At 35.3% G+C, this 17,393-nt stretch overlaps 1 protein-coding gene, 1 long non-coding RNA gene and 1 pseudogene across 2 annotated transcripts in view; 2 read left to right on the forward strand and 1 right to left on the reverse strand.

Annotated features, from left to right (window-relative positions):
• Positions 1–17,393, forward strand: part of LOC115898369 — a 109,746-nt gene that overhangs the window by 32,443 nt on the left and 59,910 nt on the right. The window lies entirely within an intron of this gene.
• On the forward strand, positions 3,201–3,797 carry LOC104657801 (annotated as a pseudogene).
• On the reverse strand, positions 10,361–14,699 carry SOSTDC1 (sclerostin domain containing 1). The gene is made up of 2 exons (XM_010357673.2): positions 14,314–14,699; positions 10,361–11,790 (listed from the first exon to the last, which is right to left on the reverse strand). The coding sequence occupies exons 1-2, from the start codon at positions 14,516–14,518 to the stop codon at positions 11,375–11,377; spliced, it is 621 nt and encodes a 206-aa protein (XP_010355975.1). The 5' UTR covers positions 14,519–14,699; the 3' UTR covers positions 10,361–11,374.

The raw sequence follows: 17,393 nt of genomic DNA on the forward strand, positions 1-17,393 counted from the left end.
TGCCTTGCCTTACTCCCAGCCTTTTGGTCTGAGTAGGTACCGAGTTTGCAAACCTTGTCTTAATGTTTTTTCTCTTCTAGAGATGTTTGTATGTGAGAGGAATCAAAAATTTCAAATAATAAAAATAATATTTTAATGGTAGAAATTAGGTATCTGTAGTTATGGAAGAGCTGCAAAGGGGTATTTTGTTTTGTTTCTTAGCCAGGAAAAGGGAGCAGCAGGTCTTTGGATAGCATTGAAATTACAGGATTTGAAGGCTCCTAGTCTGGGCAGCAGTCCTCACAGACTGTGGCTTTTCAGCACTCATTCCAGGGCTATTCTATCGTGTTGATTGTGCATCCTTAAAAGTCTTTTTTTCCTATTATCAACATTTCCCAGCTCTTCACTTCAGCTTAACATACAGCTGCTTGGTATCATGGTCATCTTCCCATTGAACATGCCTGTCATTACTACTGATAATGAAAGAGAGAGTAAAACACAACAGAAAAAGTCTTAACCTGGAATGTCCGGTAACTACCTGTTTTGGTTTAATAATATTACTGAATCATAAATGTCTTAACTCTAAAAGAAGACAATGATCAAAAAAGAGCCTTGTTTCAGCTCCAACATCTGCTGGAGGCATATTCTTGGATTTTTCCCCCCATTATATGGATTGAGGAATGGGGATATAATATATATTTACACAAATGCAATTCAAGTCTTTAAAAAAATTATGGCCCTCAAGCATATGTTAATAGCTGAGAACCAGCGTAACTTATAAAACAACAGCATGGCTTACATGATAGCATTGCAGTCATCCAATGTAATCCATAAAGTTTTCCATATTATTGGAGATTGCTTTCCTGAGACCTTACCATATGCAGCCAGGCAGATCATTCTATCATCACAGGTCCCCTTGCAGAGCGAATTGATTACAATACCATTATTCGGAAAGTGTATAATTAATTTAAAATATCCTTTTAAATAATGGATACAAGCAATATTTAGTGGCCCAGATGGACCAGTCTTTACATATTTTGATAGTTTAATTTTTCTAAAACTATTGCCTTTAAACTTATGCTATCTTTAGCAATGAAATGGCTTCACCTCATACATGGAAACTAACATGAAACAGGAATTTTTATCTTTAATATGAATATTTAGAAGAAGATGGACTGCAAAAAGCAACTTATGAGTACATGAATAGTTAATAATCAAAGGGAAAGATCTCTATAAAATTTCTAACAATTTGAAACAAGAAGATAGGTCCTTTTCAAGAAGTTAGTGCAAGATTTTGTCTACTTACAAATAAAGGTGCAGCTCTATTTGACAAGCTTTACAATCACAAAGGAAGATGTCTACCTACCAAGTACAATGTTCACTATCTGGATAATAGGTACCCTAGAAGCCCAATCCCCAGCAGTATGCAATATACACATACATGTAACAAACATGTACATGTACCCCATGAATCTAAAATTAAATTAAATTAATTTTAAAAATAAAGTTTTTTTCCACTATGCTCATTATTTTTTTCCTGTGGTTTATCTCAAATATTTGTGGGGATATTAGCAATACCTTCTGAAATATACTCTTCTTGTTTTAAGTCCAGATAGTACAATTTAGGTGATGGATCATAGCAATGACACATATAAATTTTGCTCAATAATGGGATTATATGTATTTGTCTTTACATTTTGCAACAGAACATTTGTTCCCTAATCGGATTGCCTTTTGTACACCAATGTGTTCTTAGAACCTAAAAGACACAGACTAGATTTTTAACAATTACCAAATAAAGAAGTAGATTAATGAATGAAGTTTAAATATTATAAAATATATGGACTAGAAGTATCACTATCTCACAAGTATCACTATGTAATATAATTTTTAAAATAAAAACTTTCAACAAAATATAACATCATTATTTTAAAATAAAACCCAATTCTCATTATATGTTCCAGCCACCTTTTGTTATTTTCTCTAGAAGGGAAGAGGTAATAGAGTAGTAACAGAGTTTTTTAACAGAGAAAAATCCTAATCTGTTTTGTACAGAGTTTCCTCACCTTCTCCCAGATCCTTAACATTTTTCTGGTGTTGGATCAAGTTTGGACTAAGAGTAGGAAATGCCTGATAACAAGCTACAGTCTTAGCCCTCCTGAAGCTGGGTCTCCACTTTCATTCTATACTGCCTGTCTTATTGGCTATGATAGCCCATGTCAACTTCCATAACAAGTTTGACTAAAATGTTATTGCAAAAGTTCACATTTGAGTGAGCGGGGGACAGAATCAAAAGTAGAGAGTAGCAAAAATCACATCTGCCTTTGTGTATGTCACTGTGACTGTAAATATGGCCATATTGTTTAAGACAATAGAATGTGAGTATTTCAGAGGGAAGATACTTTAGACATTATCTAGTTCAACTCTCTTAATTTACAAATGAAGTAAGTGAAGCTTTACGAAGCTGAATAAACAAGTGTAAATTCACCCAACAAATTAGTAGCCGCAGAGTCTGATCCAGATCCCAGATCTGTTTCCAAGTTCACATGTCTTGAAAGTCTCTTGTATAAAGTTACTACATTACAAAATTGCAGATGATTCCAACTGAAAACTTTATTATTTTTTAAATGTCAAACTCAGTCAAAGATTAAATGTAAACTGTTATTAGTATAAAAGGTAGACTAAGGCCGGGCTCAGTGGCTCACGCCTGTAATCCCAACACTTTGGGAGGCCTAGGAGGGCAGATCACCTGAGGTCAGGAGTTCGAGACCAGCTTGACCAACATGGAGAAACCCTGTCTCTACTAAAAATACAAAATTAGCCAGGCATGGTGGCGCATGCCTATAATCTCAGCTACTCTGGAGGCTGAGGCAGGAGAATCACTTGAACCCGGGAGGTGGAGGTTGCGGTGAGCCAAGATTGCGCCATTGCACTCCAGCCTGGGCAACAAGAGCGAATCTCCATCTCAAAAAAAAAAAAAAAGTAGGCATATTAATCAACCTTAGGAAAGATAGTGTCAATGAACAGGCAAAGTAGCAATCCTTCACTAGATTATTAAATGCATTTTGCAATTTTTTTGTCTTAGGTTTACAATAAATAAATTTGAAGCAAAAAAGTTTTATAAAGCCCTTTGAGCTTTAGAAAGTAAACCAAGAAAAGCAAAGAAATTATGTTATAACTTATAAAATGTATTTGAGAAACTAGCAAACAATACAGTCAGGATGGCTAAAGGTGACCCGAAGAAACCAAAGGGCAAGATATCTGCTTATGCCTTCTTTGTGCAGACATGCAGAGAAGAACATAAGAAGAAAAATCCAGAGGTCCCTGTCAATTTTGCAGAATTTTCCAAGAAGTGCTCTGAGAGGTGGAAGACGATGTCTGGGAAAGAGAAATCTAAATTTGATGAAATGGCAAAGGCAGATAAAATGTGCTATGATCGGGAAATGAAGGATTATGGACCAGCTAAGGGAGGCAAGAAGAAGAAGGATCCTAATGCTTCCAAAAGGCCACCGTCTGGATTCTTCCTGTTCTGTTCAGAATTCTGTCCCAAGATCAAATCTACAAACCCCGGCATCTCTATTGGAGACGTGGCAAAAAAGCTGGGTGAGATGTGGAATAATTTAAATGACAATGAAAAGCAGCCTTACATCACCAAGGCAGCAAAGCTGAAGGAGAAGTATGAGAAGGATGTTGCTGACTATAAGTAAAAAGGAAAGTTTGATGGTGCAAAGGGTCCTGCTAAAGTTGCCCAGAAAAAGGTGGAAGAGGAAGATGAAGAAGAGGAGGAGGAAGAAGAGGAGGAGGAGGAGGATGAATAAAGAAACTGTTTATCTGTCTCCTTGTGAATACTTAGAGTAGGGGAGCGCCGTAATTGACTCATCTCTTATTTGAGAAGTGTCTGTTGCCCTCATTAGGTTTAATTATAAAATTTGATCACGATCATATTGTAGTCTCTCAAAGTGCTCTAGAAATTGTCATTGGTTTATATGAAGTGGCCAAGGGTGTCTGGAGCACCCTGAAACTGTATCAAAGTTGTACGTATTTCCAAACATTTTTAAAATGGAAAGACACTCTTCGTGTTCTCCTCACTCTGTGCACTTTGCTGTTGGTGTGACAAGGCATTTAAAGATATTTCTGGCTTTTTTTTTTTTTTTTTTAATTTGTAAGGTGGTGTTAACTATGGTTATTGGCTAGAAATCCTGGGTTTTCAACTGTATATATCTATAGTTTGTAAAAAGAACAAAACAACTGAGACAAACTCTTGATGCTCCTTGCTCGGCGTTGAGGCTGTGGGGAAGATGCCTTTTGGAGAGGCTGTAGCTCAGGGTGTGCACTGTGAGGCTGGACCTGTTGACTTTGCAGGGGGCATCCATTTAGCTTCAGGTTGTCTTGTTTCTGTATATAGTGACATGGCATTCTGCTGCCATCTTAGCTGTGGACAGAGAGGTCAGCTGGCATGAGAAATTTTTTTTTAAGTGCGGTAGTTTTTAAACTGTTTGTTTTTAAACAAACTGTAGAACTCTTCGTTGTCAGCAAAGCAAAGAGCCACTGCATCAATGAAAGTTCAGGAACCTCCTGTACTTAAACATGATTTGCAACATTCTGTTATTTTTTTTGTGTGTGTGTGTTTAGAATGCTGAAATGTTTTTGAAGTTAAATAAACAGTATTTTTTTTAAAAAATTTATTTGAAAAGTGAGGGAGGAAGTAAAGCAAACAATTATACAGGAAGTTCAGGTCAGTAAAAGTGGTAAACTAACATAAAATATAGCGTTGATTAAAGGTTGTAAAGGATTGTTTAAAAGTGCTGGTTAGTGGATGGCTGGGTTCAGTGTTTTAGCCTGTCATTGAATGCCAAATTTGGGTTAACATCTCAATGAATAAAAGGAATTGAATGATCATTTTGTGACAAATTTGCCAATGTTGTAAGATAAAAAAATATTTTAATTTCTATGAATTTAAAGACAAATCTTTAAAAAGAAATTTATTTCTTCTGAAAATCATGATGCCTATATTTTTATAGTAACTTATGTTTAAACCATATCAAGCTCTTTTTTTGTCCGTTTGTTTTTTGTTTGTGGGGTTTTTTTTTTTTTTTTGACATTGATTTTAGGTTTGGAAGTACATGTGAAGATTTGTTACATAGATAAACATATGTCATAGGGGTTTGTTGTACAGATTATTTCATCACCCAGGTATTAAGCCAAGTAACCAATAGTTATCTTTTCTACTCCTCTCCCTTCTCCCACCCTCCCTACTCAAGCAGATCCCAGTGTCTGTTGTTTCTTTCTTTGTGTTCATAAGTTCTTATCATTTAACTCCTACATATAGGTGAGAACACGCAGTATTTGGGTTTCTGTTCCTGCATTAGTTTGCTAAGGATAATATCCTACAGCTCCATCCATGTTCCTGCAAAAGATATGATTTTGTTCTTTTTTATGGCTGCATAGTGTTCCATGGTATATATGTACCACATTTTCTTTATCCAATCTGTCATTGATGGGCATTTAGATTGATTCCATGTTTTTGCTATTGTGAATAGTGCTGCAATGGATGTTTGCATGCATGTTTCTTTATGGTAGAAAGATTTATATTCCTCTGGGTATATACCCAGTAATGGCATTGCTGGGTCTAGTGGTAGTTCAGCTTTTAGCTCTATGTGGAATCATCATAGTGCTTTCCACAATGGTTGAACTAATTTGCGCTCCCACTAACAGTGTATGAGTGTTCCTTTTTCTCCACAACCTCAAAAATAGCAATCTGTTATTTTTTAACTTTTTAATAATAGCCATTCTGATTGGTGTGAGATGTTATCTCATCGTGGTTTTCATTTGCATTTCTCTAATGATCAGTGATATTGAGCTTTTTTTCATATGCTTGTTGGCTGCATGGATATCTTCCTATGAGAAATGTCTATTCATTTATTTCAATGGGGCTATTTACTTTTCTCTTGTAAATTTGTTTATGTTCCTTATAGATGCTGGATATTAGACCTTTGTCGGATGAGTAGTTTGCAAATATTTTCTCCCATTCTATAGTTTGTCTGGTTACTCTGTTGAAAGTTTCTTTTGCTGTGCAGATACTGTTAAGTTTAATTAGATCTCACTTGTCAATTTTTGCTTTTTTGTGATTGCTTTTAGTGTGTTTGTCATGAAATATTTGCCCATTGCTGTGTCCAGGATGGTATTGTCAAGGTTGTCTTCCAGGGTTTTTATAGTTTTGGGTTTTACATTTAAGGCTTTAATCCATCTTAAGTTGATTTTTGTGTATGGTACGAGGAAGGGGCCCATTCTTCACTCTTCTGCATATGGCTAAACAGTTATCCCAGCACCGCTTACTGAACAGGGAGTCCTTTCCCCATTGCTTGTTTCTGTCAGCTTTATCAAAGATCAGATGGTCGTGGATGTGTGACCTTATTTCTGGGCTCTCTATTCTGTTCTATTGGTCTATGTGCCTGTTTTTGTACCTGTACCATGCTGTTTTGGTTACTGTAGCCTTGCAGTATAGTTTGAAGTCAGGTAACATGCATATCAAACTCTTGATCAGTTTTAATGACAATAAACTTTGGTTTAATATGTCTGTGCCACTGATAATGCCATTCAATTTAGACATCTGTCTCAGATGTAAGTACCTAATCCCATTCCTAAAGATGAAATCAGTAATACAAAGTGAGCCTTGGTTTGCAGTTACTTAAGTTAGAGGTAAATATTTTAAGTTTTTTCACAGGAAATCTCCCAAACTGTTTTGCTAGTTAACAAAAAATAAATCCTTCAGCAAGTGACCCAAATGCAGATGATAAACTCAGTTTAGTTTGCTCTGGAAATAATTATGCATTCAGTTTGGTATTAATTCATTTTAATCAATTCTTGAAACTGGAAACCAAAACATTTTGCCTTTGAGATTTCAAAATTCCTCAGTAGTTGTTACCCTATAGCTCTTCAAGACAATTTGCAAAATATGCAGGAAAATGCACCAAATGTGAAATTAGCTATTACATTAAGAATGATGCACCAGTGGAACTCAAAATGACACTGACAAACACAGTGTCTTTTGGGATATCTATTTCAGTGAGTCTCTTTGCGGATGCAACAGAGATTTCTGGTGACCAAATGTCTACCTAGTTCACAAATCTGGACTCATTTCCATTCAACATAGAGCTATATTTTAGTAGGTTCCAGTGAAACCAAGATGAGAGTCATCTCTATCTGCCTTTGAGGGAAGGAAACATTCTAACAAGAGAATGCTGCTTTCTCACACTGAGCATCCTAAGTCATCTCCCCACTGAACTACTTCTTAGCATCTTCAAGAATTCCTTCAAAACCTTGCCATGCATTTCATTTTTTATTAGTATGATATGCTCATATAAAACATATAAATGCTGAATCTAGGGCATGGAGTGAATTTTCATTTTAAGATTAAAAAGTACTTTTCAGAGTTAAATTAAATCTAAATCATGTTTTAATTCCAAATATAATGAATTATATTTTGATATCTAAAATTTCATGGTGACTGCAAATTGAGAAATTTGCAACATACTAAATTTAAGCTTTGAAAAGTTTTAATTTTATTCAGAAATTTGGAAGTTTTCTGATTTGGCTGCTGTTAAATATTATTCTCTCTACTCATGACTTCTTAATATAACTATTCCACTGAGCATCTATTAAAAATATCATGCTCAGTAAACAGATTATGTTACATAGTAAAAACCACATTAGCAATATAGTAGATATTCAATAGTGATTTATAGGATGGATGATACTGCAAGATCTCCTGGCAAAACCTTACTCATTTGATAATACAGCAGAAATGAATTAAGGCTCAGTGTCTTTTATTTAACACACACATTCTAATTTTGGTTGCTTTTCAAAAAATATATAGTAAAATAAACATGGCCAGCAGCGTGTTGCCAGTTATTGGTTGATTGTAACTAACACAAATTAATAAATATAAATGATCTGTAGTTAAAATATTAACTTTTTTGCATATGTATGTATATTTTTTTTGAGATGGGTCTCGCTCTGTTGCCCAGGCTGGAGTGCAGTGGTGATCTTGGCTCACTGCAACTTCCACCTCCCAGGTTCAAGTGACTCTCATGCCTCAGCCTCCCGAATAGCTGGGATTACAGGCATGTGCCACCATGCCCAACTAATTTTTGTATTTTTGTAGAGACGGGGTTTCACCATGTTGGTCAGGCTGGTCTCGAAATCCTGGCCTCAAGTGATCCGCCTGCCTCAGCCTTCCAAAGTGCTGGGATTACAGGTGTGCACCACAGTGCTCAGCCTGCAAATAGATATTTTTAAAGGTTATATGTCCATGTTTGGCTTAGGTCTAGCATACTATATATTAGCCATTTGTGTATATGCTATTAATTTTTCTTACATTCTTGTTATTGATATATATGTCAATGTACACTTATCTATAAATATAAATATATTTATGTCTATTCATTTGTCTATGTGTCTGTGAAACCATTTGAAGAAGTCTTTGACGTATAGTGGCCAAAGTAAATTTAATAAATTAATAATTCATTAAATTTAATATGCTTATTAAATTTAATTAAGAACACCTCTAAATTTCTATCATTTCATGGATAGATTTTATGAATGTAAACTAGAGGTAAGAATACGCTAAAATTCTCATAATATACCATTTTGAGATGATGGTTACTAAGGTGATAGTGAAATTATGCAGTTTATCAGATTGGAACACATGAGTTAACTGAAAGTAAAACACAAAATATAATTAGCAGTTGAGACACATATAATTTTTAGTATTTTAAAATAATAACTAGAAAGTTATTCTTTCTTTTGGCTTTTAATTTTTACTTCACTGAGACACTGATTTTATTCTAGGCCTTTCTTATCGACTGCTGACCTTTTCCTGTCATTTGATGTTAAAGATGATACAATGAATGCATCATCAATGTAACATGGCCTGAAACAGATCAGTAAATTGAATGTGATCATTAGAAATAAATCCAATTTTAAACTTAGCAGAGACTACAGAAGTCTTATTTATTACATTTCTTTTTTCTTAGTATATTTATGGTCCATTTGCTAATACACTATTAGGAATCAAATCACTGAAGATTTTAGCATTTTATCATCACTAAAACCTTTGTTTTAGTAAAACACAACAACATAGTCTTCTTGATTGTGAAAAGCTGTTGTCAGATCAAGTCATTTTTATGCCTCAGATCTTAAGGCACACTAATTCTTGAGACCATCTCTAAGGTCTTCCGTAAAAGGTGCTGTCTTGTTGAGAAGGAAAAAATGGCCAAAGTGTCTGTATCTGAAGTTTTCTGTGTTCTTAAATATCCCACATTGAGGATGGACAGGTAAATTAGACATATGAAATAAGACATATTTAATATTTCAACCTATATTTATTATGAATTTTTCATGTAGTAATATGATGATATAATATGAAATAATTTAAGATGCTTATTGAGACTGAAAGAGAAATCAGTAGTAGGCTATGATTTGTTTCTTTATTTGGTGGTATAACAGTCAGCATTATTATAAAATCTAGAGGTTTTTTTTAGATGCTTCTACTTCTCACAGGGAAGCAATAATATTAACGTTCTTGTTTAGCTTAGTATGCTATATGTAATTTACATGTGATTTTCAGACTTGTAATTACAAAAATAACAATCTACTACAAAAAAAGTGCTAAGGAGTCTTTCATGCTCAGCATCCCAAAAGGCAAAACCCAGGAAATATTACCAATACATCATGAGCCTCTTTGGTTTTCTTCATTTGGAGTGATGAAGTCAATCATTTGATTGAATTGACACAACAGTCCTTCAACTGTGTAATCTGCTTCAAGAAACTATGTTGCTTAATATAACAACATGCCAAAATTGAAAGCACTGAAAAATTAGCTTTTGCTTCCTTTTTTTTATTTCATGTTTTTGGTTTGTGGGCCATACAATAGTATTCAATGTTCTCCAACATAAGATATTGATTTCTTCACAATTCCTTCCTTTCTCAAATTTAGCTGTACATTGAGATCATCTGGAAAACTTTAATACCTACTGATATTTGAGCACTACCCCAAGAAATTCTGATGTAATGTGGACGAAAACCTGGGCACTGGGTCTCATAATATCTCCCCCAGGTGATGATAATGAGCAGCAGACTTGGCATCCACTGGTGTATGTAAATTTGATATTCTCATGACTACTCATTGCTGGATTGACACCCAACTTTTGCAACCTCCCATTTGCTGAAGAGATGGACTCCATGTCTCCCTCTCTCTCCTCTCTTAGAATAGATACTTCTGTCAAAGCTTGCATGTGACTTAGAAAACAACAAAGCAATTACCCTTACACATTTATTCTACAGTTTTTGCACCCTTTATACATGTTAGAGGCAATGACAATAACTTTTAGCAGTGTTTATTTTTGTTAAAAGAAACCAATTGAATTGAAGGTCAAAACACCTTCTGATTGCACAGATTAAACAAGAAAGTATTATGTATTTCAACTTTACAAAGCATCTTATTGATTTAAAAAGATCCATACTATTGATAAAGTTCACCATGAACATATATGTAATAAGGAGACTAAAATAATCATTTTACATATCTACAACATGTATTTTCATATTTCAAGATCAACCACAAATCATATAGGAAAATATTTAGGTCCATGAAAAAGTTCCAAAACATTAAAAAATTAACATTTTGAAAAAAAATCACATGTGAAAGCTCATTAAATAATAACATTGACAAATAAATAGTTAATCAGCTTTACTTATTAGCCACTGCCATGCATTTCTGGCATTCCATTCCAAGCGAGGGTCAGCATGCAGGGTATAATTTCATACTATGCAACTGTAAAGAGCTACAGGGCTTATTTTTGAAGTGAAATGTCACAAGGTCTTTCATTCTCTTTCAAAGGAAGATCACTCATGGCTGCTAAACTGTTCCCGTGAAGAGTACCAAAAAAGCACCTTTCTGAAATGTTACTGCGAAGATTCATGACAACAATTTTTTTTTAACCTTTCTGTTTTGAAGGGGTTTTGTTTAGGATATGGGATGGGCCAGTAGATGGAGGGTATCTGAGAAGCCCTTTTCTGTTTTAAAATATAATGATTCACTGATGTATATAGTATCAACAGTCTTTTAAGAACAATGAGGAATTAAAACTACAGGATACGTGGAATTTAAATGCAAATTGCATTCATGGATATACCTACATCTTGAAAAACTTGAAAAGGAAAAACTATTCCCAAAGAAGGTCCTGATACTTAAAAGACAGCTTGCTGGGTTTGATCAAAGCAGAAAGCATATACTTTCAAGTGAGAAAATAGCAATGGCAGGCTTGAGTTTTCCAAGCAATCAAATCTGTAAAGCAGATGGTTACTAGTAAGTCTAGTTATGGGAGTCTGAGTTCTAACTCATGCTGTGCTTGCTGGATTTGCTGGCTCTTTTCCGCTCTCTGTGATGCTGGACGGGCTTGGCAGGTGACATGCTCTCAAAGTTGTGACTGGACTCGTTGTGCTGCCGGGTGTACCTCTTGCACTTGCAGGCAGTGACTACTGTGATTTTGTAGGTGCGTGTGCTGCCATCTTGGCACTGCAGCTGGATTCTCTGTGTACGGGTTTTGTCATTGACACACCGCCACTCCTGGGAGCTCCTCCTGCTCCAGTACTTTGTTCCATAGCCTCCTCCAATCCAGTTAGGGAGCACTGGCAGGGGCAAGCACTCACCAGCACACACCAGCTCCTTCAGAGGGCTGATGCTGGTGCACTGGCCATCAGAGATGTATTTGGTGGAACGCAGTTCCCGGCAACCCACTTGAACCCGAGCTGCAGGAAACAAAAAAGAATGTGCATCAGAGACAAAAATGCAAATGAAGACCTTTGAAAAAGTGATCTGCAATGACAAAAATAATAGCCAAATGATAGAAAATTGCCAAATAGAAAGTGAGCACCTACTTTATTTTCACAATGAAAACAATCCGCCTGGATAGGATAGAGACACTTTCATGAAAATCAGGTTTACATGGCTATAACTTTTTTGGGAAAAAAAATGTAGGCCCGATTTTTTATATATATAACATTAGCTGATTGCTTATTACAGTGTTTGAAAATCCAATTTTCTTAGTCTCACTCTCCAATAAGGGGTTAGCAGCTCTTCCATTTACGTGTAAATATTCGTTATTCAATGAGTTAAAAGAGTATACTTTAATATTCTTTCTCAAGGGTCATAATGGTTAATGTTTGCAAGTGCTTTCAATTAGGCTTTTAAAAAATCTGTTGAAAAGAATGTGGTAGGGCCATTTAAATATTGTGTATAATGCATATGCTCTCAGTAATATTTTATTTCAATTTTAGACTTTCGCTGCAGAGACTCATACATGCATATGTGTATAACATCTGACATTTTGCGTATCAAACTTAATAACTATGTTTTAAACATAAATTCCCAAACTATCTTTTAAAAAATACAAACAGTAAGATGTCTGAAATGCAAAATGCCACTACAACTCAAGATTCGAAGAATATAAAAGCCCCTAAATCAGGAACGTATGGTTGCCATAACAACTTGGCTACATTTCCATGAATTTTATGGCAGAAAAATGCCTAACGTGTCTGATTTACAACTGCAAAAGGAACCACGGTGTTCATTTCCTGAATATTGGTCATGGCAAACTTTTTGTTTTAGTTATTTGGATTTGATAGGTATGTTCTCTAATTGGCTGTTTCTTGTTACATGCCTTATGAAATTAAAGCAAAAATTAATCTTTAAATATTTTAAGTTTTCCTTACCCTTGCTTTGTTATCTAAACTTGAGGAGAATTGCCTATAACAAGCTTGAAAAGAAATCAAGGCTTGCCAACCAGGAAGAAAAAAAAAGGATGTTTAAAAGTACAGGCTGCTGACATTTTACAAATAGAAATGATAAGGGACACTGAAGTGGTTCTACAGAGTACTGAAAGCTAAGTCAAAGTAGAACTGAATCAGGAGTTTCACTTCATCTCTGTATCCTAGTACTTCTGAGGTAAGAGATATAGCTTAAGGGGAACATGACATTTGTGTAAAAACTTATATATACATGCATGCATAGAAATCTAGAATTGTGGGATTAAAATGTAAAGCATAAATTGTTTGGTTGGACAGTGTGCTCAGCGTGCCTGATTCTGCCTCCAGCTCACCTTCCTGCAGCTGCCTCAGGAATGCACCTGGAAATAGCCAGAAATAATTTTGACTTGTCAAGCTTTTTGTTCCTGTGTATATACAGATTTGGCATTTTTGCAGTGACAGTTCATTGACAACGAATACCCACCACATTGCTCAGTAATCTAATAATAATCAGATATGTCCTGTGTACTTAAAAGCAACCATCTTCATGAAAGTTAAAACATCTTAGCTTTCTTAGACATTAACAGTCATATTTGCTTTGACTTTTCAAAGGTCAAAACTACTTTTCGTAGTTGAATGGAGTGAAGAAGGAGAGGCAAAAGATTTGTGTAAGATTTCCTGTTCACTGTTTCTCTTTCTCTCTCTCTCTTTGTCTCTCTTAAAAACCTGATTATTAGCATGTGGCCTCTTCTAAAGGAAAAGATGGAAACAAAAGTTAGGGGAAAATTGAATCCCCCTAACCAGTGGTCAATTAGTGTGTCGACTAAGCTGTTGTTTTAAATCTCTTAAGTTACAAAAATGTCCCCAGTCTGTCACAGAAATATACAATTATCTAAATTTTGCATGGGACAACAAGGAATTATTTTAGAAAAATATGATTCTCCAACATTTTTAGTTTATTCCTCTTTTATATTGAGCTTCATCAAAACTTTTGACTATCTCACTAGATATATTTTAGAAATCCAATGTAAACAAATTTTTTCTCCTGGAAGCTTCCTTTTTTCCCTTGTGATTCCCTATATGTATTTGTGGATGATAACTAATAATACATATTAGCTACCTTTATACACTTTACTAAAATTGCATACGCCCTGAAATAAATTGACAAAACAACCAGAACTTGAGCTATCTAAAACAATACTTTTTAAAACTCTCATTTTGCATGATTTTGACAGAACCATGGTTTAATTCCTGGAAATGTTTTGTTTGTGGATGTTTGATAAAACTTCTGTCTGTGCTTGCATTATTAAACCACTGTTTTAGTTAGGTTAACTTTAAAATCACTACATAGGGAAGAATGCCAGCCTATGCATGCAGCAGATTACTCCCAAATTATTTCACAAAATATATATGGTTCAGGTTAGTTAACAATAAAACAGTTCTACAGCAATGTGAGCTAATGCTACCAGGAAAGAAAAAAAAAAAAAAAAAAAAAAAAAAAAAACTGTACAAGTAAAACACACTTACTGTTCCGATCCAGTCCAGTGTTACTGAAATGCCTGCCTCCATTTCTGGCTTGATTCATCGTGCTGTTGCTGCTGGGGTGTGCTGGAACAGGTTTAACCACATGTGAATAAAGGATTTCTGTGGCATCATTTTTAAAAGCCAAACAGCTTTTCATTAGGATGCATGCAAGGGGAAGGAGATAGAAATGAATGGCAGGAGGAAGCATGGTGAGTAGAGGATTTGCTTGGCTGAAGAGCCGGTTAATTCCTTTGCCTCTGCTTCTGCACTGTATCTGTGAAATTCCTCCTCAAGCTTCCCTTTATATATCCACAGAGGTTTGGCGTTCATTCAGGTGTAAAGTTGTGTAGAGCTTCAGAGTGAAAACACAGAGAAGGGGTGGGATCCCTACATGACCCTGCAAAAGAATTTTACCAATGGAAAAGAAGACTGCAGAAAAGGAGGAGCTTGGTATACAAATTGCCTGAAATTTCAGAGTTGGACTTCATCACTTGTCTGTGAGCCGACGCAGGCAGGCACATTCTATATCAACGACAGGCTCTCCTCTGCCATTTCCTTTCCTGAGTCTAGTTAACATTCGGGTTTATTGTAAACGAAAATACATCGCTGTTCATTTGAAGAGACTGGCTTTCCCACAGTTGTTCTATACTTCCCTCAGATTTTAGAGTATTTGCATCAGGAAGGGAGTTCTTCCCAGGTAACAGGAGGAATTCATGTGAGTTTAAATATTGTAGGACTTGCATGAAGCACCTAGTTAGCGAAACATTGCTTTCTCTCAAGAAGCAAACCAATATTTTTTTTTCCTTAAAGCAAACCAATATTTTTTTTTTCCATAGAGCTAAAACCTGCCCCCTGGACACGCTTAAATAATGCAGCTTTGATCTGCATGAACCACTGTGCTACTAGGTAAATTATTGCCAGGGGTTCTGTGTGGAGAATAATGAGCATAGTTCTGTCTACATTAAAGTAAGTAATATTCATTTTCATCTTAAAAATGTGTCACAAGCATTAATATACATAGCGTTGTTTTACATAAAACAAAGCCATTTGTGACAGACTGTTTAGTGAATCCAAAATAATGTTTTCTAGATTTTTTCAGAACACAGATTCTACTCATATTTACTAAATATTTTGCTCATTACTTCCTTTGACTCTGCTGCCCAAGTAAGAAACCTATTTTTCTGAATTACTTTACCTGCACCCAGAACACATGTTCCATTAATTAAGTATAGGCCACTAATAATCCCTTTAAAACAGTCATAAAATTCTATTTCGTGATGGGACATCTCAATTGGAATAACTATTCTGAATCATCTTTTCAATTATAAATCCATTTTTGTCCTTTGTGTGGCTACCTAAGTCACCTAATTTTGTATCTCTTTTCTGTATAAGCTTTTGTCCATTGTAACTGCTATTCACTTATCTGTCTGTCTATCTATCTGTCTGCCTACCTGAATTTCTCCATAGCAGCACTACTGACATTTTGCAAGAAACAGTTCTTTATTATTGGGGAACTGTCCTGTGTGTTTATCATCTTCCCTGGCTTTTACCAACTAGACCCCAGTAGCACCCCCTAGTTGGTAACAAAAATATCTCCAAACATTGCCAGATGACCCCTATGGGGTAAAATCACCCCCAATTTAACCACTAATTATCTATTCATCTATCTCACTACAAAAGAAAGTAAAAATAAGAATAAAGGAAAAGTATTATAATACCAATAAATTGTTGTTCTTTTTTAGGACAGAAATGGTACTGTAGTTTTGTTTTAAAACAATCTCTGCTTCTCTATCAGAGGTATATACTGGAATATCCTTAGATGAAATGATTTTATATACTCTTTTACATTATATGGAATAAGCTAGAATAAGCTTCAAAAATAATATGAGGAGGTTAGAGGTGTGAGTGGCAAAAGATTAATTATAAGTTGATGGTTGTTAGAGCAGGATGGTAAAGTATTATATTCTGTTTATTCTTGTGTATGTTCCAAGTTGTACATAATAAAAAGTTTAAAAACCAGAGTCAGACAATCAATTTAATGGACATATACTCCCTACTAACAATATATCTCTATCCTACGACTGGATAAATAGTCATTTATTCTAACATCCTTCCTGGAAAATCATATGTCAGTTTATTTTGTGCAAATGGAGATTACAGGCATCCTTCTAAAACACTAACTATGAAGAATTTCTGTCCTACTTACCAAGGGACTTGATGTTAATTACACAAAGCATGTTAATATTAATCATTGACCTACAGACCCAATGCCTAAAGGAAATTAAAAGGTCAAAATAATCTAATCTGTTCCTCACTGCTTTTTCTTTTTTGTGTGTCAGGAGCAGGGGATATTTTAATTGGAATTTAATTATCAGGTTGGGCTAATGAGGTTGACCAAACTCGTGCACAGTTATTAAATCTGCACACCTAGTATTTTGTAGGCTCAACCTTAGGATATCACTTCAGGCAGAAGCAAAATTAGAAGAGAAGGCAATGTCATTGTGCATGTGGACAGGACAAACTCAGAGTTCTTGGGCCCAATTTACCTGACAGACCTCTAGAGAACTACTTTGAGGCTGGGTGCAGTGGCTTCGGCCTGTAATTGCGCACTCTAAGAAGCCAAGACAGGAGGATCGCTTGAGCACAGGAATTCGAGACCAGCCCAGACAACATAGTAAGACCTTGTCTCTGCAAAAATATAACAAAAACTAGCTGAGCATGATGATTCATGCCTGTAGTCCCAGCTACTCAGGAGGCTGAAGCAAGAGAAACACTTGAGCCTGGGGTGTTGAGGCTGCAGTGAGCTGTGATAGCACTGCAACATTCTAGCCTGGGCAAGAGTGAGACCCTGCCTCAAAATAAATCAATAAATAAAAAGAAATAAAACTACTTTGCTAAACTAGAAATAATCATAAATTTAATACTTAACAGTTATTCTGATCAGTTTAAAAGAGCTCCATTAAAAATAACCACAAACTATTGCTTCTCGGCCTTTTGGCTAAGATCAAGTGAAGGATAACCACAAACTATAATAACCCGAGAAGAATGGATATAGATATTTAATATTGAAAATGATTCTTTCT

The sequence above is a fragment of the Rhinopithecus roxellana genome, chromosome 6 (assembly GCF_007565055.1).
Source record: "Rhinopithecus roxellana isolate Shanxi Qingling chromosome 6, ASM756505v1, whole genome shotgun sequence".
Lineage (NCBI taxonomy): Eukaryota > Metazoa > Chordata > Mammalia > Primates > Cercopithecidae > Rhinopithecus > Rhinopithecus roxellana.